The sequence below is a fragment of the Euprymna scolopes genome, chromosome 1 (genome assembly GCF_053919585.1).
Source record: "Euprymna scolopes isolate OS-2025 chromosome 1, ASM5391958v1, whole genome shotgun sequence".
NCBI lineage: Eukaryota > Metazoa > Mollusca > Cephalopoda > Sepiida > Sepiolidae > Euprymna > Euprymna scolopes.
This window is the reverse complement of record NC_136482.1, coordinates 102,563,127-102,590,733: the sequence shown is the minus strand read 5'-3', so window position 1 is coordinate 102,590,733 and position 27,607 is coordinate 102,563,127. Positions and strand designations below refer to the sequence as shown.

The 27,607-nt window shown below is 33.0% G+C and overlaps 1 protein-coding gene across 4 annotated transcripts in view; it reads left to right on the top strand.

Annotated features, from left to right (window-relative positions):
• LOC145261356 (sterol regulatory element-binding protein 1-like) overlaps nucleotides 1–27,607 on the top strand; it is a 103,328-nt gene that overhangs the window by 21,600 nt on the left and 54,121 nt on the right. For all 4 annotated transcript variants that reach the window (XM_080119784.1, XM_080119782.1, XM_080119779.1 and 1 more), the window contains exon 2: nucleotides 25,944–26,479. In XM_080119784.1, the coding sequence (XP_079975910.1) occupies nucleotides 25,944–26,479 (536 nt within the window). The remainder of the gene's footprint in view (nucleotides 1–25,943; nucleotides 26,480–27,607) is intronic.

Genomic DNA, 27,607 nt, shown 5'->3' with positions numbered 1-27,607 from the left:
AGCTGAATCCTGGTGTACCTCAGCCATTTCCAATTCCAACAATTACCAAAAATTCAGGAGCTCCAGTCTACTCTCATTGTTGCAATCTGCGTATTCAGTTTACTGCCTCTGAACTTTTTCCAGCCAACAGTTATGCTTGGATCCCTCACAAGTTTGTATATTCCTTTGGTCCTCCAGCAATTTATCTAAACTGATGAAACCTCCTTTCCAGAAAGAGTCTACACTTAGTTGGTGTTGTTGCATCTTGCAAAGATCGTGTCGTTTGGGATTCAGAGGCTAATAAATTATAAACAGTACAAATTGGGAATTTGTTTTATTTTGCGTAGGGGCCACAATATTGTGTGTATCAGAGCAGGGAATGTCCTCAATTTTGTTGAGAGTTGATCACTTATTGAGACCACAATCTTCTAGCAAAGCTACCCAATGTCAGCTGAAGTCCTAATTTCCATAAATGACACATATTCCAGAAAAAAATCAATCTGCTTTAATATCAATTGAAATGTCTGTTAATTTTAAGACACAATTAGAATAAGAATTATGTATTGGAATTCAAACTATCAAATTCTTTTTCTAAGTCCATCAAATTAAGCAATTAATCCAGAAGAGTAGGTACAAAATTATGACTATTACATAAACCAAACACACTCTTTTGTTCTCTCCTCTTCCCTCCCTCCTCCCTCTTTCCTCCTCTTTCCTCCTCCCTCTTTCCTCCTCCCTCTTTCCTCCCCTTTCCTCCTCCCTCCCCTTTCCTCCTCCCTCCTCTTTCCTCCTCCCTCCTCTTTCCTCCTCCCTCCTCTTTCCTCCTCCCTCTTTCCTCTCTTTCCTCCTCCCTCTTTCCTCTCTTTCCTCCTCCCTCTTTCGTCTCTTTCCTCCTCCCTCTTTCGTCTCTTTCCTCCTCCCTCTTTCGTCTCTTTCCTACTCCCTCTTTCGTCTCTTTCCTACTCCCTCTTTCGTCTCTTTCCTACTCCCTCTTTCGTCTCTTTCCTACTCCCTCTTTCGTCTCTTTCCTACTCCCTCTTTCGTCTCTTTCCTACTCCCTCTTTCCTCCTCCTCCTCACCCTTTCCTACTCTTCCCCCACTCGTCCTCCTCCAACTCGTCCGCCTCTCCTCCAACTCGTCCGCCTCTCCTCCTCTCTCAGCTCTATCCTCCTCCTCTGTCATTATCTGTGCTCTCTCGTTCTCTCCTCCTCCCCTCTCCTCCTCCTCCCCTCTCCTCCTCCTCCCCTCTCCTCCTCCTCCCCTCTCCTCCTCCCCTCCTCCTCCTCCCCTCCTCCTCCTCCCCTCCTCCTCCTCCCCTCCTCCTCCTCCCCTCCTCCTCCTCCCCTCCCCTCCTCCTCCCCTCCCCTCCTCCTCCCCTCCCCTCCTCCTCCCCTCTCCTCCTCCTCCCCTCTCCTCCTCCTCCCCTCTCCTCCTCCTCCTCCCCCTCTCCTCCTCCTCCCCCTCTCCTCCTCCTCCCCCTCTTCTCCTCCTCCCCCTCTTCTCCTCCTCCTACTCCCCCTCTTCTCCTCCTCCTACTCCCCCTCTCTCCTCCTACTCCTCCTCCTCCTTCTCTCCTCCTACTCCTCCTCCTCCTTCTCTCACTCCCACTCATTCTCTATATCTTTTTTTTTTTTTTATCATACCTAAGCATTTTCCAAAATACTTTAATATTTTAAATACATGATACAAGTGATTTTTCTATTTGTCATGCTGAGGCTTGAAATAAGATTTACATTAAATATATAAATTGAATGTATGTCCTGTTATTGTTTTTATATAACCTCTCTCTGCTTCTCAACATGTCTGTCAGTGATTAAACTATTTTCAGACAATTAAATTTGATATATCTTTTGACGTCTTAAATTACAGTTTTCATGAAGGTAATACATATTTACATTGTACATTAAACACATTAAACATTTTATTTTTATTTTTCTGGTTATTGTTTTAACATGGTGAGTTCTGTGTTTGCTCCTGGCAGCAAATCATTCAATAGTCCAAGGTTGAGGCATGAAATTTCTTGAATTAATTTGCTTTGCCAGATAACGTCGGTACATGAGTCAGCTAGTAAAAAATATGATCTATCAGGATAAAATATAAAAATCGCTACAATCGAATGAAAAATAAATTTTTGTTTTTAACACAAACCAATATTTGCCTTTTTATATGACTTATGAAACTGATTTTTAATGCTAGTGAAAGGTATGGAAGAGGGGAACTGGCTTTACTTTATAAAATTAACAGTAATTAAGATAAATTATTTCCTAATGCTTTGAATATAAATTCAGTAAATAGGAATTAAGATTTGACAGATACCACTAAAAAAAAAAGTGTCTAAATAGGCATCTTTTGAAAATTAAAGAACGATTTTTGCTAATTTTAATTGTTTAACTTGTTGCAATGGATTACGGGTAAATTATTCAAGGAATAAGTCTTAGAATAAAAACGCATGGGGACCATATCTTACCTATGGAAAAGCATCTTCACTCAATTTTTCGTTTTACTTTTGCAAAAAATAAATAAATAAATAAAACAATGCAACAAAATCGATTGGTTTACTTTTTAGTCAGAATATTTTTTCTTTGCATTATGACATTCAAAGGAAACAATTGTTTTGATCCTCGTACAGAAGTTTGTTTTATGCTCCTATCTGCACAAATATTTATTAATAAAGTCAGACTTGAACGATATAAATTCTTTAATTTTCTGTCTCTTCTGAACATTAAGCCAGCAATGACAGTAGGGTTATAGACATAGAATATAAAACATAGATTTAAAAAAGAGATTTCAAGACTGGTGTCCATCAATCCATTAAATAAAAAAATTTTTTTTAAATAGCAGAAAAAGGAAATATGGGTAAAAAGAGTGGAGAAGGGCGAGGGAGATAAAGCATTGATAACATGCATATCTGCCATATTCACTGCAAGTTTAGGATTATTAGACTGGGTTAGTTCCCAGGAGAACTGGATAAACACAAGATTGTTATTTGGACCTTCCTTAAAGTTTGATTTTCATAAATAATTTTAAAAAGTACTTAAAGTAGAACTCTTTTAAATTTTACCAAATACAACAGAAAACGTTATCCCCCCCAATTTTTTTTTTTGTTTGTTTAAATTAAATATTGAAAGCTTTTTTTTTTTTTTTTTTTTTTTAAATTTACTTTCTTCATTATGATCGCTCATGAGTTCACTTTTTATTAGCATTGGCTATCATTTTTCAAAATGGCGTTTTATTTTGTATGTCAAGTAGGAAGAGAAATTGATTTAAATCTTGACTAACATTCCTCTCTAGGAAATTGATATGAAACTATTTTCTTGTCGTTTTTTGAATTTTGAGATGAAACTATTTTCTTGTCGTTTTTTGAATTTTGAGATGAGGATTATTTATTTTGATATTTGGACTACTGTTCCTATCTTCAGTGGTATTTTCACAACGTTTCAGTTGCTGTAATCTCTGACCTTCTTGAACTTGAGAATTTTTCTTGTCTCTAAGAACCCATCGGGTAGTGGATAAAGTACTTTGTAAAATTCAGTTGTAAAATTACACTTTTTTGAAGGTTGAAGGTTCAATCCTTAGTACAGATGACAGTCAAAACGCTACCCCTGTGGATTAAACTTACTATTTGCTTTTATGGGTTCTGTTCTAAATTCCGTGTAGATTCTGAAGAATGTTGAGATTTCATCGATTGAAACATTGTGAAAATAGCACTCAAGATGAGAACAATAGTTCAAATAATCCAAATAATATGAACCATTTTAACTTTTTCAATTTGACGTTTGTAAAGATTTTTTTTTAATGCTTTGTTTTTAAATGTTACAATGTTTTATGTGGAATTATTATTCCTTTAAGTTTCCAGTTTATTTTTTTTTTATTTTACATGAATATCACAAGTCTTAATGATCTTCTGCTCCATTTTTTTCTTTTTTAAAATTTTTTTTTTAAGAATAAAATTATTGAATGTGTTGCATATTCAATCATGATTTTTAAATAAGTACACATTTACATTCACAGCTGCTTCAGGGTAGATGGATAGCTAATACACAATGCGACACAGTGAAGGAGTAAATATCTTCTCTGGACCATCTATAAAATGTTGAAAATCGATTGTAGCAGCAAGTCCTGGGAACATATGCCAGAAAGAACAGTTAGAAATAAGTTCTACATCCACTTTGATTATGCAATTCATACAACTATGTAGATAGAACATGGAGCTATTAAACCTAACATAATGATATGGAACAAGGAAAAAGAAACAACCTTAAAATTTAGTGTCCCTAATGATGCTGAGTTAAACAGAGCTGAGGGGAAAAGATAACACAATATCAAGATCTTATATATGACATGAAAAGAAACTGGAATCTTAGGAAGATCTCCGTCATTTTAGTAATTATAGGAGCAACCAAACTCCTGAAAAAGAATTTAAAAACCTACCTGCCAAATATGCTCATATATACCCATGTAAGAGAGATGCAAACAATTGCACTTATAGAGATGGTTATAATCTTAAAAAGATCTCTTGGTTGGAATGTATAAGATAGGTGAATGTCTTGCATCTGATAGGATGTCATATCCCTAGCTAGAAGAAAATTATCAAATTAAAAAAAATAATAATAAACCAATGCATCATCTTATGACGCATTGATTCTAGCTTCAAATTCATTGATAGAAATACTATTCTAAACTTCGGCATCACAGATGCATTTAAAAACTTATATTTCCCTAAGCTGGTGTGCAAAACATCTGTATTAACGTAATAATTTTTCATATTTGCCTTATTCCTGAGAAAACAATTTTATTGTAAAGACATAAATGTAGGAAAATATTTTTGATTTAAATAATTCCATCTAATGTAGTATAAATTACAGGCAACGACATGATCATCCAGTGCTACAGTTTTAATTTAATGTAAATTCAGTTTTAACAAGATAAAGCAGCTTTACCTTATCATTAACTACAAATAAAAAAATAAAAAAATTCTTCGTTTCTTTTTCTCTCTTAATTTCCCCTCTCTGTCCTGCTCTAAGTAAATCTGTCGACCTAGTCCACAAATTCCAAAATTTCATCATGACAAGTTTCAAGAAAAAATACACGATTAAACCCGGTTCCCCAACTTCCAACGTAGACCCCTACTACCATGTCTCCTTCTCCAACATCAGGGCTCTTCGTTCTAACCTTCCAGAGGCTGAAACCCAATTACAGGAGACTAAACCAGACCTTTTATTTTTAAGTGAAACTGGCATTGGACAGGCTATTTCCCTAGATGAGTTTGCAATTTCAGGATACTCTAACTTAACTTCTAAATCTGACCCCCAAGATCGCCATGGGCATGGAATATGTGCCTATATTAAAGATAGCTTTCCATGTGGGAGGGACATCTCCAGGGAAGATCCTAACTTACCCTATATGTGCTTCCGGGTTGCTTTAGCTCACACTACTGCATTTATATTTACTCTCTATCACCCCCACAACAGTGGAGTTACTATCTTTCAAAGCATATCTGAGAAAATTGACCAAGTCCTTTCTACTTATCCTTCAGCTAACATTCACGTATGTGGAGACTTCAATGTTCACAACGTCGAATGGTTGACCCACTCAAACAAGACCGATGATGAGGGGAGGTTCTGTCATGATTTCTCCATTGCCTATGACCTCACTCAGATTGTTCAGGAACCTACCCGTGTGCCCGATAATGACGGCCAGTATGCGAGCCTACTAGACCTTTTTCTCACAACTTGCCCTGAACTATGTTCAGTTTCTGTTCTGTCGCCTCTTGGATCTTCCGACCACTCTGTTGTATCAATTAAGATAAAAATGAAATGTAATAAGTCCCCAGACGTACCTCTTCATCGTACAGTATATCGATACACTAAGGCTGACTGGGATAGCTTCCGTACATTTATATCTGATATACCTCTGCATTCCATGTTTAAAAAGGATGTGTCCTCTATAGTATTAGACCTAACTGAATGGTTAATTGTAGGTATTGACCATTTCATACCTTCTAAAAAGTTTCAGAAAAAACCTAACAGCCAGCCATGGTTCTCTCCAGAATGTGCTGCTGCCATTGCGCACAGAAATCACTTTTTCCACTGCTTCAAACGTAATAGATGTATGGAAACTAAAGCCGTTTTCAGGACTGCCAGCAACCATTGTAAGAAAGTAATAAGGAACGCAAGAGTGTTGTATGCTCAATCTGTTAAGTCCAAAGTAGCTGAGCAGCGGCTTGGTTCCCACCAGTTTTGGCAAATAGCAAACAGAATCCTGAACAGAAGCGTGTGCTCCATCCCAACTATTATCAATGGACCTGAGGTAATCTCGTCAGCATCAGACAAAGCCAAACTCTTTGTCAAGAACTTTGCAGCAAATTCTACCCTTTGCGACCAAGACCGCCAACCCCCAATATTTCCTCCTGTATCAGAAAACACGCTATGTGATATACGTATATCTGTACGTGATGTTGCGAAGCTAATCAAAAACCTCGATTCGAGTAAAGCAACTGGCCCTGATGGTATTCCAATTATAGTACTCAAAAAACTTCAACCTGAATTAGCGCCCATACTTACAAAACTGTTTAAACGTTGTCTTAAGGAGAATAGTTTCCCATCTCCCTGGAAAATCTCATCAGTATGCCCTGTATTTAAGAATTCAGGTGATCGCTCATCCCCCTCTCAGTACAGGCCAATAAGTCTCCTGTGCGTCATGAGTAAGTTGCTAGAATCTGTGTTAAATACAGAAGTAATCAAACATCTCAACAAAAATAACCTTCTTAGTGACACTCAATATGGTTTCCGTTCTGCTAGATCTACAGCAGATGTCCTTACAGTTATATCGCATAGGATTAGCAAATCTCTCGACGGTGGCAATCTTTCTAGAGCAATTGCTCTTGACATATCTAAAGCCTTTGATAGGGTATGGCATAAAGGTTTACTTCATAAGATCGCTAGCTATGGTATAGCTGGAAAAGTCTTCTCAATTATTAAATCATTTCTTTCTGATAGGTTCATAAGAGTAGTAGTTGAGGGGCAAAAATCAGAAGCTCACAGTATTAATGCCGGTGTCCCTCAGGGATCCATCCTGGGCCCAACTCTTTTCCTGATCTACATTAATGATCTTCCAAATCATATCCTTACATCATTTGTAGACATTTATGCTGACGACACTACCATTTATGGTACCACATCTAAGACAGTAAACGAGCAAGTTCTCTCCAATTCTCTCTCCTCTGATCTTGAGCACGTAGTACAATGGGGAAAGGAGTGGCTGGTTACTTTTAATGCATCTAAAACCAAGCTTCTCTCTTTACATCATCAACATTCTAATCCACATTTGTCATCAATTGAAATGAATGGCTCTCGTCTTCAGGAGGCCTCAAGTTTTGACAAGCTTCTGGGCTTGACCATTACTCCTGATCTTAAATGGAACACGTATATCAAATCTGTTGCCAAGGTCGCTGGAAAAATGGTGGGATCTTTCTATCGATCCAGTAGATATCTCACTGCTGATGCTATTCTCTACCTATATAAGAGCCAGGTACGTCCAAGGATGGAATACTGTTGCCACATCTGGGCAGGAGCTGCTAGAAAGGACTTGTCCTGCCTTGATAGAGTTCAAAATAGACTTCGTAGCCTCGTAGGAGATGTCCTTTTCTCCTCCTTGCAACCTCTATCTCACAGAAGAGATGTTGCGAGTTTGTCTCTGATGTATCGTTATTTTCATGGAAAGTGTTCAACTGAGCTTCAATCTTTGGTCCCCCCTCGCCAAACTTTCACAAGAAACACTCGTCTAGCTGTAAACACTATCAATAATTTCCCCCACTCTTTATCTGTGCCTAAACCTAAACGTAGATTCCATGAACAAAGCTTCTTTCTTAGAACTGCACGCCTGTGGAATTGTCTTCCGTTTTCCGGCTGACTACAATATGGTTGTGTTCAAGTCTAAAGTAAATAAGTTCTTGATGAGCCGTTCCATATAAGTTATAAAATTTACCAAATTTTCATTACTAATGATTACTATATTGACCAATTTCTACTGTACACTCTTTAACCCTTATCCTTGAGTGGCCTCTGGGCCTTGATAATGTGGTGATGCCTTTGTAAAAAAAAAAAAAAAAAAAAAAAAAAAATGATAAAGATCTATAGAAAATGAGTTAGTTTATTTCTTGGTTGATTTTTGAAAATTCATAAATGTCTGGCAAAAATATTGGTTAACTTTACAGTTTGTTCACAGAAAGCTTCAAATGAATTTTTCTCTTTGCCTTTTTTTGACACTGATAATGTATCAATTATGAAATTAAACGGATCATAATTTTGTTTGAATAGGCTAATATTAATAAATTTTAGTAGAGAACCAGTTTCACAAACTTATTTTCTCTGGATATAGTTAATTAGCTGGTTTGTTGAATTTTTCTCAACTTCAAAGCCAGTTTAGGAAAGTCTGTATTTACCCCCCCCCCCTCCGTCTCGCAATTAGATATAAGTTTTTGATGTAGGGAGAATCCTATAAAAAATTGAAGGTATTTCACTCCTTCAGAGCTGGTTTTCAACATTCTCGAGTTAACTAATTGTTTATTCACAACAGATGTGGTGGGAGTTATTTCTTCAGTTTTAATTTTTTTTTCACTTGTCAAATTGAACTATAGAGTACATTTGTAAATTTTAATATGAAAAAATAAGTATACGTTAAAAGAATTGTACTGTTTAAGAGGATTATTCGTCTTCTTTACCTATTGTAAAATCTAGTTAAGTGTTTAGATTGCAAATCGATCGATGTCATGGTAAAGAGCATGTAAATATCAATATTATCGTTGTTATAAACAGTTTTCAGTGTCTGATGATGTATTAATAGAAATACAAAAAAAGTGAAAAGTGGATGAACAGACGATTTTCTAATACCTAAACTATTTTGAAAGACAAATAAAAAATTGTTAGACATGTTTATGTGTAGTGTAAAATGATTAACAAAACTGCTTAGTTTTAAGTTTTGAGACTTCACAAAAAAGGTGTCTTAAATCAAAATTGCATTTTAATACTGATATACTAAAATCAAATGTATTTAATCTAGATTGAAAGTTACAAAACCCAACAACCTACAATTAATAACATGATGTATGAAACATTTCAAAATACTTAATATAATACTATATTATCATTCGATGCTAATTCTGTTATTAGGGAATTTAAATTGTTTACTTAAGGGCAAGATCTAATAATCCAAATGGGAAATGTTCAAATTTCTGGAATATAACAACAAAAATGAAATAATATTGAAGAAAAATGGAGGAATCTATTAGTATTCATATGAAATCGATCATTAAAAATACAGGAAATGAAATTAGCAAACGATTGACATTTTGACTAATGTAGTTCATCTTATTTGGATTTTTTGGACTACTGTTCTCATCTTGAATGTTATTTGCAATGTTCCATTCGATATAACCTCTGGTCTTCAGGTTTCTGCACTGAATTTCAAATAAAATCCTTTATTTAACCCACAGGAGCAGTATGCTTTGGCTCTATCAGCCACGATTGGGTAGAAATCTCTTGTGTTAATTTTAGTAGCTTTAAACCTGTTTTTGTTTCTAGATGGAGGTATCACTATTTATCTATATGAGAACAGTAGTTTGAAGGATTCAAATAAGAACAATCAATCCTCATCTCAAAAATTCAGAACAGCAATGTGGTTTATGTTCAATTTATAAAAATAATAGGAAAGATATGACTCAACTCTTAACAATTTTTCCTGTACTATACAACTCTATACACTGTATTGTTATGTGAAGAAATAATCACTAAGCAATCACCATTGTTATAAAAAGTCCTCTGAAGAACCTCACGTCATTCTATTCAAACCATTAGTGATTTTATTATTGAATATTCCCTTGATCTCATAATAAACTAAAAAATTAATTGCAGAATGAGTAAAATTAATTTGCCAAACAAAAGTTTTGTACCACTTGTTACTTTATTAAGATTAAAATCAAGAAAAAAATGCTACTAAACCTTGTACCTTCTTCCAATTATGATCCAAATTCATTCCATGATTTTGATTCTATAAAATATCTAAAGTTTAAGGCGTCGTCAAAAGGAAATGAAATTCCGAGAATCTTGTTTAATTGATGTCTAATGATTGATCAAATTTAATGCAAATTAGAAATATTTGAATTTTCAAATGGGAGGTTGTGCTTTGATTATATACCTGTAAAAATTCATTTCAAACACTTAAAGAAACTAAAATGTAGGAAATATTTAACAAAACTCAGAAATAACTGAATTTTCACAAAGCACTTCAACCTCCTCTTTGTGTCTCTTTTCATAAAACTAAATATAGCTCGCATTTGGACCACGTCTGGTGGGGGAAAAGTGTCAATCGGTACAGAAGCGGGGCGGGGGGGGGGCTTCCAATAGAAGTAGTTTGAAGGATTTCTTTCCGAATTCATTTCAGTCAGCAGGGTAGATGGTAGTAGGTTATCTAACTTACTATTTGCTTTTTCTCTTTAAACATTTGAAATGGTTTCAGCAGTTTTTTGTTTTTTAATTCATTTTTGTGACAGAATGGATATTTATATAGATACAAATACACATTGGTTTTTATTATACCGTTGAAGATTTACAAAATTGTGTTCAGAAGAGTTGTGTGTACAACAGCATACGCTGCTTACTCATAAGTATTGTTTCATTAGTTCTTAATATCGGCTTGGTTCTAGATTCATATTTGGATTAGTGTAGCTAAGATTTTTTTTGTTTTCTGTATTAAGAGATTAGTATTAGAGCAGATTATCACTTCAAATATGACTTGGTAGCTATCTTATCCAAAGGATACTTAGTACTTATTTTTATTCCTTCCTCATTTGTTGACTCATCTACTCTTCCAATGCGTGCATACTATGATTGCTAATGATAAAAGTTTATAAATTGATTCCTTTTGCTTTTATACAGAACAGATTGAATCCTAAAACTTTTGAATTTGCACCCAATACATTTTTTTTTTAATTTATACTTTTCTCGGTAATTCTCAACAGTATTGATATTCTTAACGAGAAATCATTGTAATAAACGTCATCAATAGTAAAGCCAGCAGTATTTCTCTCTGCATCCAAACCAACAGCGGATAGGCCGTTGTTGAGATGGCTTGTTCTGTAGACTGAGGTATGTCCACCCTCCCAGACTTTAAGGGGGTAATACCGGGAAATGTTGATAGGACTGCCCAGACATTTTTGTAAGCCAGACTGCTTTTCCTCTAAGGTGTTGACTATTCAAATCCCACTTTCTGACTCTTGTCATCATCCCATTGGAGGAGGGAGATAAATAACTGTACAGTTCATAAGCTGAATTTATCCATCTTGCTACTGTTTATAGTGCTAGCGATTAAAACAAAGTTCTTGTATTTGTTTTGAAGGCATAACTAACAAAGTATGTATTTTCTCAAGACAGTTATTCTTTTCAGTGAATGAGGAGGTCAGGATCTAAAAAGTTTAATAATGTGAATGTTAATCGCTACCTATTGTTTTACAATATCGGCATCTTTTCTGAATATCCTTGGGAGGTGGCAGTGGTGAAGTGGATAACACCAAGGATTGATGAACTTGGTGTGCCAAGTTCAAATCCAGTTCGTTCCATCACACCGCTTTCACTTATGAATGTTGGCAAATTGTTTCCGCATTAAATAACTCGATAAGTTTGATATGCAGTTAAAAAATCTAGAGGTCATTCATTTCTCTTAATATTTACTAACGTAGCAATTTTGCTTTTAATACATGATTTATAAATTACAAGTCAGACATTTTAAACAGTTGTAAAAATAGATTGAATTACATTTTGGGCCTTTAAAATTTGACAGGAATTTGGGAGCATTTATTCTGTTCAATAGAAAGTAATTTAAACTGGCTTTAAAGTTCTTAAATATTTCAAGTTTTTAAAGTTATTTACATCCAGTAATTTTATCAAGGTGAAATTTAGGAATTTTTATATCGAAATTTTTTTTATATTTAGTCAGTCTTGAATAAATTATTTCCTCTTTGAACATTTTTTAAAATTTCATTATGAGTTTCAAAGAATGGGAAAAGAAAACTTATCTTTTGTTAATTTGTTAGTGACAACAGTGCATATATTTTCTACATGTAAATGGTATATGATTTTTTTTGAAATCTTAAAGATTTCACTTGGTGTAGCTAGACATTTTTAATTCAATCAAACTATTAAATACTAATTTATAATTTACTAGCTGTATCTATATGGTGTTGTCCAGAATGTAGTGTTGTCATTTTAGTTTTTAATTTTTTAATTTATACAGAAAAAAAGAAATAACATTGTAGTCGTAATAGACCATCGTATACATTTAATTAAAATGAGTTATGCCCCTTACTGATTTCATTTTTTTTTTTTTTCATCAAAATTGAAAAATATTTTCATATTACTAATTGTTTTAAAAATAAACTAGCAAAATAAATTATACTAGCGTCAATTACATGGTACAACAATAACAAATGGAAAGTTTTGATATGTCAGCTTAAATGCTATTTAAGTTAAACTTTTAAAATCTCATAGATAATTTCATGTTAACTATTCATTCCTAGATAGTTTGTAAATACTATTGGAAGAAATAAAGTGAAATTTGTGTCATGTATAACATGCTCATTTTAATTTTCTGCAAAATTTTTTCTTGCTGTGTAATGCATATTGATTGTTTACCCCCCCTTTTTTTTAAATTTAAATATGATGCTCTTTCTGTGTTGATCAGATAAATATAAGCTATTTTATTGCTAAAGATAAGATGTATTGTTGTTTACATTAGTGAAAATATTAGGATTTAGTATTTCTCTTAAGTGTTTTAATTAATATCTTTGAGAATGTGTCAAGTTCGAAAGTTTACATTTCTACATCTTTTCTGAAATTTTATTAAATGTTTCCAGTCAAGATACCATTTCAGGTTTGGTATTGAAATGTTACCCTTACAGGTCGTTATCCAAATGCATGGGTAAGCAAATAGAAAAGTTAAAAAAAAAAAAAGTGTTTGCTTCTTTATCTTTCTCCTCAAATCTTTCTGAACACACCCTTGCATCAGACTACCGTACTCTCTCTTACGTGCAAACTTTGGTAAGATCGCAAAAGATGGTCAATACAGCCAATTGTTTGATCTAGTATCACCAAAACTTTTTTTTTTTTTTTTAATCACCAATAACAATGAAAACAAATGCATTTTTTTTTCTTGAATTAAAAAATGCATTAATTTGGTCCCTATTTTTATTTTACAGTATTTTTATTTCTAATACCATAACCAATTCAAGATGATGCTTAATCTAAGTTTTGTAAGTGTACTTTTGGTAGTTTCTGAGTTTTTAGCCCCCCCCCCCATCACCCATACACACACAGAGAACAGAAAAGACTACTTTCTTTTATAGAATATCTTAATTGAATTCACCTGGTGATGTTATGTGTATATTTACTTTAAAAGTAACTGAGAATAACACAAACCTCAATTAGAAAATGCAATTGCATTTTATAAATAAACTAGCCTGGGTGCCCGGTGTGTGTTGAGCAAAAAAAAAAAAAAAAAAAAAAAGTGGAAGTAGGCAGGCAGACAGACTTGAACCCAGACCATGAAGGAGGGGGGGGGGGAAAGTGATGTCTTTGCCATTGCATCCATCACCAAATCAGAAGTAGCGAAGTTTAAATTAAGGCTAGTCAATCGAAAAGAGGGACCGACTTTCAAAAATATCAGTGAAAAAAAGCAAACCCTCCTTGTAGAAAAGTGCCAATTTTTCAATATTTGTTGTTCGAAGGATCGAGCTTCAAAACAATACTGATCTCGTGAAAATCCGTCGCCTCTGTCGAAAGTTTTGAGCAGACACATACATACATACATACATACATTTAAACAGACAGGTAAACCTTATATTATAGATATTCTTTCCTGTGAAAGATAAATGGTGTTTTTTTTTTTTTTTTTTTTCTTTAATGCTACATGTATCTCCTACCTTGGCTGGTTAAATTCTACCCTCTCCTCTTTTTGTTTGAATGTATCTCTGCTACTTAATAGGTCGGGTGTTTTCTTTATGTATGTGACAAGACACTAGGTATTAATATATACCTACGAGGGGTGGAGGAGCTTTGCCTGGTCGTAACATACGTTTAAATTAGCATTACAAGTTGATTTTTTTCTTTTTAAGTAATTGGTATTTTCTCAACTTGCATGAAAAGAGCTATGTAAAATATACTTAAAACCGTTTGAATTATGCAAATACCATCAGTAGTTCAAAAGTTATGAGAATTTTAAGTGCCAAAATTTAGGCTTTTCCGTGGACATTTTTTTTTAGAAAAAGTGGGCTAAATTACGGATCTCAACATTTCAAGAAATTCAGTAATTTCGCCATCATTTATTTATTTTTCAAGCTATTCTCATGAAACTTGGTACATTGTGTGCTCTTTCTGATTATGCAGTCAAATTTGATGTATCTCTTTACCATAAGCCATGAATTATAAATTCAGATGTACAAATTTCAATTTTTTTTAAACTGGTGCATTGTATCATACAGTGGGTGTCTATTCATGAACAAAACTAAGTATTATAGTGGTATTTAAATATAGCTTTATTTAGAGCAGGCATTGTCCTGCCTCTTCACCAAAGGAGAGCTTAATCTGGGTGTAGCCATTGAATGCCTAAAGAGCATTCATGGCCGGTATTTACTACTCCCCTCAAAAAAAAAAAAAAAAGGTGGGGGGGGGTAGATATGAATTAATCTTGGAAATAAATCGAAGAAAATTTTTCATATAGATTTTGGATTTCTGTAAAAGATGGAAATTCCCAGTCAACCAGAACTTATGCATTTTGGGACCAGTCCAATTTTCAATTTTGTAAATACTCTCTATCTGGCCCAAAATATACCCCTATTTTTTGAGATGCAACCATAAATTGTACTCTATGTGAATCCTTGATGTAGCTTTCACAGTACTAGGATACCAGGAATTCTGATAAGCAACAACTATATATTCACCAGGTGATGGTAATTTTTGTCATTTCTATTCTGTTGTTTTACTGAAAATTCGACTATGTAAACAAAGAAATAAAACGGTAATTTTTTTATCTTGTTTCCACCTTAACATTTAAAATGATCACTTTTTTAAGTTTTAGGATATGCTGAAAACAAATATCACATTTAAATTTTCTGCATATAAGTAGTTTTCCGGATATTAAGCAATTAATTAGTTATCACTGGTGGCTATCTCCGTACGTGCGAGCGCGCAAACCTAACTTCGAGAAACTATGCGCAAACACACGTACCAAGACGACTACCAGCAATAACATAAGAAATGACATTGCTTAATTTCGGAAAACTACTTATTTGCAGAAAATTTAAATCCGATATTCGGTTTTAGCATACCCGAAAACCTTAAAAGGTCGTCATTTTAAAGAAAAATGTTAAGGTGGAAACAAGGTAAAAAATTACAAAATGCATCACAATGAAATTCTTTATCAAACTGCCTTATTATTATTTAGGTACCCTCAGTTAAAAAAAAACAAAAAAAACGGGGTTGTTTTACAGGTTCGAAAAAATGGTCTTGTCAATGAGTTAAAAATAAATTCAAGTTTCACAACATTTTATTTAATAGTTAGGTGAAAGTAGAGAATAGTTAACAAAACACCCTTCTTTCCCTATGTTAAGAATGCGTTTCTAAATATTATTTCAGCATGGTAGCATAAGTGCACAAGTACCTTTTTATTTGTTATATATTTGCTTTTTTGTTTTTTACCACTAAAAAACAAATGCACGTACTTAGTACATTTTGTTGTTTTTTTAACGCTTTTAGTACATGTGTACTACAAGCATTAAACAAAACAAAATAGTATTGTTTGAAAGTCAAATTTGAAAAACTTGATAATTTTTTTAAATTGACAAACCCAGAATAAAAATGAAACTTTTTAAACCATCGCTGTTTCCCTTTAAGCGATTTGAATTTCTATAAAAGATAACATTTTAAAGAAATTTCCGCACACTTAATAATTATCAAATATTTACATATTATACATAAAAATAATTCTGAAACTTATCTATATGAAAATGGATGATATATACTGATTTATCATATCAATTTTGAAATATTCTTCGTCAACTTTGCTAGGTCGTAACTTTGCTTCCTGTGGTCATAAAAATAAAAATCAAATACCAGTAGAGATGGACTTCTTTGTTTATATAGCCTGTAAAATTTCAGCCATATCCAATCAAATTTAACCCCATGCATGTGTATCTAAACGTAACATATGAAATGTAAACATTGAAAAAACTGTTTCTCTTTTTGCTGTCGTAATTTTTTTTTACCGTTTTTCATTTTTAACTTGGAGCATAAAAATATTGAACACATAAAAGAAAAATGAATTAACGTCATTGGAATGCTTATTTTATTCTCTTTTCATCAATGTAATTCTTTTAAAAATTAACCAATAAAAAAGATATGACATGTTGAAGCATATTAGGTATGTAATATTGCCGATGTCCATGAAAATAAAGCGTACGCTTGTAATGCTACTTAAATATATTATAATTTGTCCAGATTTCATATTTTTTATTATAGTCATGATTTCGGAAATAAAAAAGTATTTGGGTGCTATCAGCTAGAATCAAGACCAAAATCAAAGCTGTAGCATTCCAAGTTGGTGACGTTATAATTATACCAACGTGACACGCATATGAACTGATTAAAAATAAACTAAGATGAATGTACAAAATGTATGTATTTTTTCAATTATGACCCCATAAAAACTATTTTAACCGACTAAAGACCCATAAAAGAATGGTCCATAAAAAATCCCATCATTTGAAGCTCCTAGCGACGCTCTGCGACTTTTAGTTTCAGAAGAAATAGTTTGAAATTATAAAGATAGACAGACACAGTGAGTTTTATAAATTAGATTTGACAAAACACTAGATATTAATATATATCTATTCCATCTGACAGTACATTAGGTATTAATGTATACCTATTCTATTTGACAATACACTAGGTATTAATACCTATTTGACAATACAATATATACCATAGTTTCAAAAATCATGAACTAATAATTGTCTTTGTTCAATTTGTATATGAACCCAAGAATTACATAATTATACTAAAAGCAGAAATTAATATAACTACATAAAATCAATATAAAAAATGATTAATAACATCTTGGGAAGTTTTTGTTTTCAGCTTAAATTTACAATAATGTATAACAAATCAAATGGAACTGGAAAACTATTAATTAGCTCCCCAAGGTAGAGGTTATGTTTTCAGTCAAGTTTGCTTATGTTTGTGCTAAGACTAGCATTCACATCGCTTGACCAATCATCATCAAACTTTGTCACAATATCGACTATGGTCTGACTAAAAACTCACTTAATTTCGAGATGTATAGATCAAAATGGAAAAGATGAATGTCACATTTTTGTGATAATTTGACTTCTGTTTATCATAGAAACTTGCTGCTTGGCCCATATTGTAGTCAATGAAGTCCCACATCTTATATGACCTTATCCTTGAAAAGTTTCTTTCTGACGAAAATATTGTTGGAATTTCCAACTTTTGATTTTTCAAATTTGATTTTTGAATCTGATGTTCTTTGAGAACATTTTGCATAGTGGTTAATATTACTCTAATCAGTTAGTTTTGGGGTTATAAACGGTTCCATGGTATAACTTGAAGAATACTTCATACAATATGGAGAAATAAGGCCCAGATAAGACTTTGGCTCACCTTATCTTGCCAAACTAAGGTATGCAGTCTCATGACTGACTTATGTTTTTGTTTATAAATGGTAATGTTTATAAATGTTATTTAGGTTTAACTTTTAAAATCTCACAAGATAACTTTAAATGTTAGATTAGTTTTTAGAGCTAATCACAAGTTAATTAATAACAAATTACGGCTAATTAGAATGATTAAAAAAGAATTCTTTTTCAGACATTGTAATTCAAATATTTTAGCATGTATTTTGTGTGATTAAGGTTTTTTTTTTTTTTTTTTTTTTTTTTTAATATATGTATATAGGGAAATTACCTTAGTGAAAACGTTCATTGACTTTGCTGTAATATAGTAGACTAGCCTGGCGTTGCCTGGGTGTTTGGAGGTGTGTGTCGAGCAAAAAAAAAAAAAAAATCACTGTCGTAGTAGGCAGGCAGGCTCAAACCTGTACCGCAAAGGAGAAAAATAATGTGAAAAAAAACAAAAAAAAAAACATGACGTCTTTGCCGTTGCTTCCATCGCCAAAGCGAAAGTGGTGAAATTTAAATTAAGGCTAGTCAATCGAAAAGACAGGATGACTTTCGAAAATATCAGCAAAAAAAAGCGACCCCCTCCCCTCCTTTTAGAAAATGCCCACCACTTGAGGGTGAAGGAATTAATGCTTTTAGCCAATTTTTCGATACCGACTTTGTGAAAATCCGTCGCCTTTGTCAAAAGTTTTAGGCAGACATACATACAAACATACATACATACATACATACATTTAAACAGACAGGTGAGATTTATATAGTAGATTACTGTTATAAGTACATGGGTACATAAAATATTAACCCGTCTAGTTTAATATTATAATATTGCAAATGTTGTTTGACACATGCTCTTCTTTATGATTAAAAAGTATTCAATTTGAGATTGTTTATGTTTAAAATGTCTCCATCTTTCTATTCATATACATTCATACTAAATTAATTGGACATGTGTATGTGCAACAGTGCATATATTGAGACTGAAAACAAGCTTGTCAACGAAACAGCTTGTTAAAAAGATGGCTGATTATTTTAAGAATTCTCAAGTAATTGTCAGTCAAACAAATTGAAGAAATGTTACTTTATTACATTTAATAGAATAGGATAATTACGTTTCACAGGTACATATCTGATTATGTATGTTTTCAATTCATATTTGCTGTATAGATTTAGTGAAAACTAAGATCTCCCCTTTGTTCCAGTTTATCTGAGGTTACGTACCTTGAACCAGTCATCTACCCTGGTCAAATATTTTAATGTTATGAAGTAGTTTAAATGTATTAAAAATTGAACATCAGCATTCATGAAAAACTGGGTTAACAACCAAACAGTTGGTTTATAACAGGTTTGAGTTTCTTTTAGTCCATTAAGTTTACATTTCACCATATTTATTTATTTTCAGTTTGCTCTATCTTGTAGTCAAATCTTTGATGGCTTGTGTATTTCTGCACCAGATAAAGATGGAATTAAAAAAATTACTACAGCCAGTGAATAACGTAGTATATAAAGAAGTGCTTTGGCCTACAATGTGCACAATGTTTGTGTCAGCTTGATACCATCTGTGCTGTACACAAATAACAATGGTTTTTATTTATTTTATATTACCATGACATGGATTTTGTTAAAAGGGGGGGGGTAATATATACATATAGTTATTATTTTCCCTACGATACCACGGGCAACCATCTAGTATTTAATTCAATTTTTTATTAGTTGCTTTGTTCTACAGCATATTAAACCTTTTCGATTATTTGACCCCAAATCAAGCTTTGTCAAGGGTATTTTTTTTTTTTTTTTTTTTTTTAATATTTCATAGGTTCTATCTTTATATAAGTGAATGCTTAGTAGACTAATGCTTTGTAGGCATATATTTTAGTCTCTATTTACTTTCCTCCCTTACTGTGGCAGTGTTAGACACAAGGTTTTTTTTTTTTTAATGTGGGGAAAATCCAGTTTGAGAACTTAAGATTATGGACGACCGTAAAGCACTGGAATATTGGAAGAGTGACCTGCATAATGAACTTTTAGCTGGGGCTCAATGCTCCTTGAATATTTTCAATGCTATGAGATATGAACTGGAGAATTGTGACAGAAATATGGAAGCAGTGACTAGTAGAAAGGATGATAGGTGTTCTGTCTATACAATAAATTTCTTTGAGAAATTGCAAAAATGATTGCGGCAAAGCAATGGAAACATTGACAAGAGATTGATGTTGAAATGGATACTATGAATAAAGCGTTGAACAAAAATCTTATTACTCCTTACACTGAGTTAAGAAGGGCCTACTTAGCACTAAAGCTCAAGAGTCATATAAAAACTATGAAACTTGCTAACAAGATTAAACATCCAGTTAAACCGAGGATGCTCTGATTCATCTTAGAACTGGTTTCATAATGTGCAAACCAACAAATAACTAGCCTATAGTCCGCACAAAGTTCCATGTTTCTCACAGACCAAATCCCCTGAAACTGTGATGGTCTTTGCATTCGTTTCCAGCAGACTACATCATGCTGCCCCATGTCAAAATACAATTTTAAACTCCTAACTTCTAAAGTTTAGGAGTGTTTCTGTTAGGGAATCATTTGAACTTAAATATTTTTGTGATAATCCAAAAGGTTGGCATCTATCGATATTCATTAAAATGAAAAAAAATGAAGTTAGGGGGACACTACTCTAAATTTGCCAAAAGCGATTTTTAATTATTGTTTTGTTTTGTGAACCCTATTTATTTATACAAAACCATTACAGACTTAATTTTATTTTTATTTCGGACTATTAGTCTCCTCTTTATTAGTTGTTTTTGGATCTTTTTATTGGTTCACGACGTTTCGGCCAACTTCCTCTGGCCTTCGTCAGGTGGTAAAATGAATTCCAATTAAGGAATAATATATATATACATTACAGACTTGACGAAATTTTTGTGAAAAATTATATAAAAATTTTTTTTTTTTTTTTTTTTTTTATGTGGCATGAGGCCAAAATGAGTAGGGGGGGGGTCATGGGTCGTCCACTCGGTCTATTCCCTAGAACTAGTTACAATCACCACAATACCGCAGTCACTCTATGGACTTGATCTATTTAAAATATCCCCAGATATGAATCAATTTACAATATGTACAATTATTTTATTTTTTATTTTTTTGTGAACTCTAGTCTGATGTAATTTTAACACTCCTCATTTAACTGTGATTGGAGATGAAATTTTGAAGTATAAATACAGCTGTAAAGCTGAATTAATCAACATTTGTTTTCCAAAGTCTTTTTTTTTTTTTTGTTTACTTTATATTTTAATCACAAAATATTCTGCAGATTTGGGATTGAATTATATTTGGAAATTTAAAAAATTTTAATTTATCTAATTAGCTATTTGTTTTTCTTTTTCCCTGTAACAATAATTAACAAAATCATATCACTACCTCCTAGAGAATATCTAAGAGTTGTTTGTTAATTCTTTATATTAAAATTAAATGTATTATTAGTATTTTTTTCTAAAGGACGGTGCAGGATGTATAGGTAAGGTGTCTGGATGTATGTTCATATTTGATAATGTGGCTGTGAGAGTGGTCCAATATTGATAGACTCTAGCACCTCAGACCTTGTAAATTCTTTAAAACTACCACCACCTAAATAAGATAAAGAGTTAAAAGAAAAATATTTAAAAACTATCAAATTTGAACTTATTTAATAAGGACCATGTGATCCCCCCCACACACACATACACTCACTCACTCTTAGGTCCTAACGTGAAAGTTTTCTGAAATCCGGATATAAATTTTTATTTTATTTATTTTTTTTTTTTTTTAGGAGTGAAATTAAATTTTCATTTGGATCTGGAAATTCTACTGATCAGATGTTTTGGATTTTTCCATATAATTTTTGTTAATGTTGTTTCGTAATCGTGCTTAATTTTCTAACCAAAGTGACCATGAAAAGTACCCAATATCCAACTCATATCTACCAAGTTATATTTAATTATGCTAAGACTGACCCTAAATGTATATATATTTTTAATCACACAAAGTACATACTAAAATATAATTAAAAAAAAAAAATTAAGGGACATCATTACAATCATTAATACTATTTAATACATAGAAAATGGAGAAAAATAAAGATATGGCAAACAGATATTAATTTTAGAGTTTGTCTTTTTTATTTATTAATTTATTTGACTTTGCAAACTGATTTTTCCTTATTCAAACAATCTAACTCTAGCTCAATGGATGACCAAACGCCTCACATTATTTTGTAAAATATATATAAATAATACATATTATTGTTTTATTTAATGATATTAACAGCTTTAGAATGCTGTTATTTATTTATTTTTTATTTTTCACTATTTTTAAAGATATAAGCTCTTTTTATTATGCATATTATATATACGAAAAAAAATGTGAGCCCTTTGACCACTCCTTGATCTAGATTTATATGTATGTCATCTACAGATGTATTTCATCAGCTCTACAATTCCTGTAGCTAACTAATGTCTGATCAAGACCACTCCTTAAGACAAAAAAAGAAAATGTAGAAATCCTCTTCTCATAACCTGCACAACAATCCATAAGCACTGCAACATCCTCATTCGAGTGGCCTGACACTTCAGCTCACTACTCAACACACTTTTCACATAAGACATGTCTATGATTAAATTGTATACTCTCTTCATGCTCTGAATCTCTAATGAAATTAAATCAAATTGTTTTGGTTATTTCTCCAATTGAGGGCTGCATGCCTATTTTATATCCTGTTGCTCATTTTAACTGGTAGTATTTTCGTTTTTTGTTTTCAACCATTTCAACACCAGAAGTAATTGTGTTCCTCCACTGATTTATGAGAATTATCAATTCAACTCTGGTGTTATTTCTGCTGTTTGTTTGATAAGTAATAACCCTGAAACGATGTTAAAAAAATCGGAAAAACCAAATAAGAAAAAAAACAAAAAAAAAAACAGCGAGACCCCCCCCCCCCAAAAAAAAACGCTGTGTGTATAGGGGTGGGGGGAGTAAACTAAAGAAAAATAAAGAAACGTTACCCACGTGTCTAAAGATGTAAAAGAAAAAAAAAATAGTTTTGGTCGTGAGGCTGGATTGAACCCGGAACGCGGAGGTGAAACTAACTCCAACCACTTAACTGTGTAGGCTAAGAGTAAGAGGAATTGATTATAGTGTTAAAATAAGGGTTATAAAGCGAGTGGAAGAGGTTTGATTGACAGATAGCCACTAAATGAGGTCATCGCTGGAGCGTTACGAGATTCCTGTCTAGACATCTCTCTCTGTCTCTCTCTCTCTCACTTCGTCTTCCTTACTCTAAAGACTGGAAAATGTCGTCTGGCTGTAAAACTTTTGTAAAAACTTCGATCGTTAATATTTTTTGTAAGCGTTTTTTTTTTTTTTTTACTTCACATTTTTGGCTTGTTATTTTTCGTTTAACTATCGTATCTAACTATTTTGAATGTGCTAATAATTTTGGTAACGTTGCCATAGCGTAGAAGTTCATAGTTTAGCTTGTGTAAGGGTTAATTTTTTTTTTTTTTTTTTTTTTTACCGATAACGTTTTTTTTTTAATTCAGACTGCCATTAGAGCTGGCTGACGTCAAGATTACGTGACATGACTCAGCGGGTTTTAAATACAAGTTGACCCAAAATAAACGGCCCGTGTATACTTTATGTAGAAGAGTTGGCGCCCGTATTTTTTGGGGCAGTTATAAATCGATTTAAAAGTATGTAATGTTTAACATTAAAATGTCACTTTTTTTTTGCCCCCTCCCCCCTGCAGAAAATCGATCAGTTGACGCACTTCTGATGGTCCTTTTGGGCTAATTTTTCGATATTTTGTTCCGTCGGTCAGCAGACAACAGACACACAAACATACATACATACATTTTCGCTTTTATATATATAGAGTAGTGGGGGGGGGTACCCGGCGATGCCTGGGTGTTTGGAGGTGTGTGTGGTGTTAAATAAAAAAGAACCCGGGAGGGGGGGGGGTCGAACCCGAAGCCCTGAGGTGAAGTTTGAAAATAAAATCAGCCAGCCAGAATGAGTTTGTGAAAGATGTTTGAATTTATTTAAGAACCAAATTGACAGGTGCGCGGCCGGAAGTCGTCGTCGTAACGCTCAATGATGTAGGTTTATTTGTTATAAGCGAAGTTAAAAAAGAAAACAACGTTAACACTTAAGCGGGGAAAAAAACAAAAAAACTAACGTAAGGCAAACGAACGATGAAAACAGAAAAACGAACACGTGAAAAATGGCTTAAATAAGCCTGTTTCGATATTAAAATTTAAAAAATCGAAAAAAAAAACATCTCACACCACGATTCGAACCCAAAACGTTTAGATAATGAACCAAGGCCTTAAGCAACTGAGCTAAGGCGACGTTCATGAAATTTGTTCGGTTTTTCAACTATTTAAAGTAAGTCAGGTCACGACGTCATCTGACGCATGCGTAGAATCTGTCATTGTCACGAAAGGACCGTTTTTGTTGACATTTATCCTGGTTGGGTTAAGTAAGCTTACCAGCTTATTCCCTAGTTTGTGCTACGCCCTGAAATGTGGTGACCCATGAATGCTACAAAATATGTAGAAGTGAATATTTGAAGTATTAGAATGTAATGGCTTATGTTGTTTTTTCATTCTAATTTAAATAATTTAATTCCTAAAACTATTTCTTTACTCTCGATTCTCTCTATTTTGTCTGTCATATGTTTCATACATGGCTATGGTGTCAGAAAACCCCATTGCTTTAGAAATCTGAGCTGGAGTCACACCATTTAAAATTTCATGAGCCCTTTTGTGTGTATGTGTCACTCAGAACATTCTTCATTGACTAGACAAAGTTCAAAATCAACTTTGTAATCTAGTGTGTATATGGGAGTATCTTTTTTGTTTATTACAGCCCCTTTCTCTGAGATGTTGCTAATCTCTCTACTCTATTATTACTTCCATAAAATGTTCTTCACTGAGCTCTGGATGCTGGTTACTCTCTGTGAGATATTCACAGCAAGAACTTGTTTTCTACCACAATTTAGTAAAAAAAAAATTTTTTTTCCCTTTCTTCCACCAAGTGCCTAGCAACAGGACGAATTTCCACAAACAGAGCTTCTTTGCAAGTGTTTCTCACCTATAGAAAACTACTATAGGACTGCTTCCCTGCATATCACAACATGGTCATCTTCAAATTCAATGTTAACAAATTCCTGTTATGAACAGTCTCCACAAGTATTTGAACATGTCCATACCAGCAATCATTCTCGATCGTTTTATAATGTTCTTCATCTCTCAAATGACGATCATTCCATCTCGGTGGAAAACGTGCCTGTCAACTTTAAAATCAAAACATTATAAACAATATAAAGTATATATAAATTATTAATGAAAGATTTCTTAACCTGGAGTCTGATCTGCTAAAATTTCCAAATTGAGCATTTCAGTTACCAACAACACAGCCCTTGTTTCATAATGGATTATTCTAATGAGTTTACTCACTCTTTACCAGGAGAAGAGTGTACAGTAACAATGTTAGGAGTGTGATGCTGTATGGTGGATAATACGTTGTACCTACCTAATCTACCCTCATTTCAATGTAATGACAGAACAATGATCAGATAAATCTTCAATGTCAGGTTGTGTTACAATCAGCATATCAGTTCTGATACTCGGAGAATTTGAATATATTAAAGTTTGATGAGATCTTGATGATCAGTCCCCCCTACGTTGGTTCAATCACATTGAGAGGAGCAGTTCTTGGATTAAAAAATAATGCAACGATCTTAAAGTGGAAGGTTGAAAGAAAATGGGATGTTTCAAGAAAATTTAAATGCAAGTCCATCAGCAAGGATTTTTGACAATGAAATTTAAACAGAATCAATCCTCAAAACTGCCAAGCTTGGAGATTACCTGCCAGAAAATGTCTGCCTCTTCACAAAGGAAAATAAAGATGATAAAAGTGGATATGATTGTTTTGTAATATTTTTTAATTTTTTTCTAACAATGGAAACAACTAAAAATATTTTTTAAAAAATCTAAAATGTCAGTTTTGAAGATTCATTGTTTAAATTTCAGTAAATAATCCTTTTTACCATTTCCATCTTGTCTATTTTGAAATTGTGTTTATTTGTAATAAAATTAAATCTTGTTTAATTATATTTTGACAATCTGTTTTATTTGTTTTTTTTTTTGTTTCTTTTTTTTTTTTTTTTTTTTTTTTTTTTTTTTTTAAGATATGATAAAGTACATGTACCCAGAGGGACAGAATCTATCTGAACCTGATCTATTTGATGGACAACTCAATTTGAATAATATCAAACCTGATCCTGACAATGAAATGCTGGCTGAAGATATTGGGTCTTTTAACTACAGTAAATCAGAAAATGAGGAAACCGTGAGATTAACCCAAACTCCTACACCAGCACCTGCTTCAGTTCCAGTAATATCTCTGCCTATTTCCAAAAATATTGAGTCCACAAATCTCTCTTCTGATGTTTTCATGAATCTAAATGATGAGGCGCTTATGAAACTGAAGGAATCACTTCTTGCAAGTCAAAGGAAAGAAGTGAATCCACAATCCAGTGCAATGGAAGTGACTCTCACCGCCGTCACACCCACAGTTGTAAATGCTATGTCTGTTGGTCAACCGCAACAAACAGTCCAGCCAATGATTATAAGCCAGTCACCCCTGCAAGCAGTTACTGTTACTTCATCCACGCAGCAACCAATTGTAAGCCTTGCATCTACACCATCACTGGCATCCACACAGGTAAGCACATACAATGACAATTGTTTCTAAACCGATTACTAACTACTACTTTACATGCCTCATTTTTTTTTTTTAAGTGAATTTAAAGATGAACTAAACTATTTGTTTCATTTTGATTTTATTCAAAAATATATAGCTCTTCCTATTTACTTGTCTCCCTATGAGAGTAGAGTTAGATACATGGTCGGTTTTTAATGTGGGGAAAGTCCAGCTCCCCTACACAGGGAACTCTGGATTGGAATAAAAATAAAAAAATACCCCGTGTAGAAAGACTGACCAAGGATAGAAAAGACCAAGTGCAGTATCAGAACAGAGGCAAACATTACATTATCCATAAGGATTTTAATTTTTAGTTATGCAAGAAAACTTTGTAGCTGTTAAATAATTTTTATTGTATAACTAAGAATTGTCTTATTACTTCTGTATTGTTCTTATATATAATATAGAAATAAAGTGGCATATTATTTTGATATCTAATTTACGTACATGATTATGGTGTGTATGGACACAGTATGTATATTAGATGAAGAGAGAGCCACTCTTTAAATTCTTTCAAAGGCATTAAAAATAATTGAATGAACATAGTAAGAAAACTACATAATTAAGAAAGGGAGTGATATGTGATTCGTTCAGCTAATTTTTAATTACAGGCTAATTACAACAATTTTTTGTTTTTCAAACATAGCTCAATCTTAGAACTATGGTATGTTTTAGCATCTGTTTTGTGTGATTAAAAAATGTGTGTGTAAAGCCTTAACTCACATTTATTATAATAGATTACAAGTTCTTAATACATATGTTTGTTTTTTTCTTTTATTTATTTATTTTTTTTTTCCCCGTATTAGTAAAATTTTTATAATAGCCATCTGGTCACACTATATGCATTCCCGTGACCAAACAAAAAAAAGATCAATTCTAATATCACTTAAATCTAAATTTAAGGCATATGTATATAATATTCAGCGAATATATGATCTGTAATGTAACAGGCTAGTTTCACAACTAATTTATTTCAATTCATCCTGAACAACAGTACAATCATTCTCACTCTTTTCCTGTTGCACCTTTGTGCATTACTGAGAATATACTTCTGGATGCTCCTTAGCTGCATCATTATGCCCGTCTTGA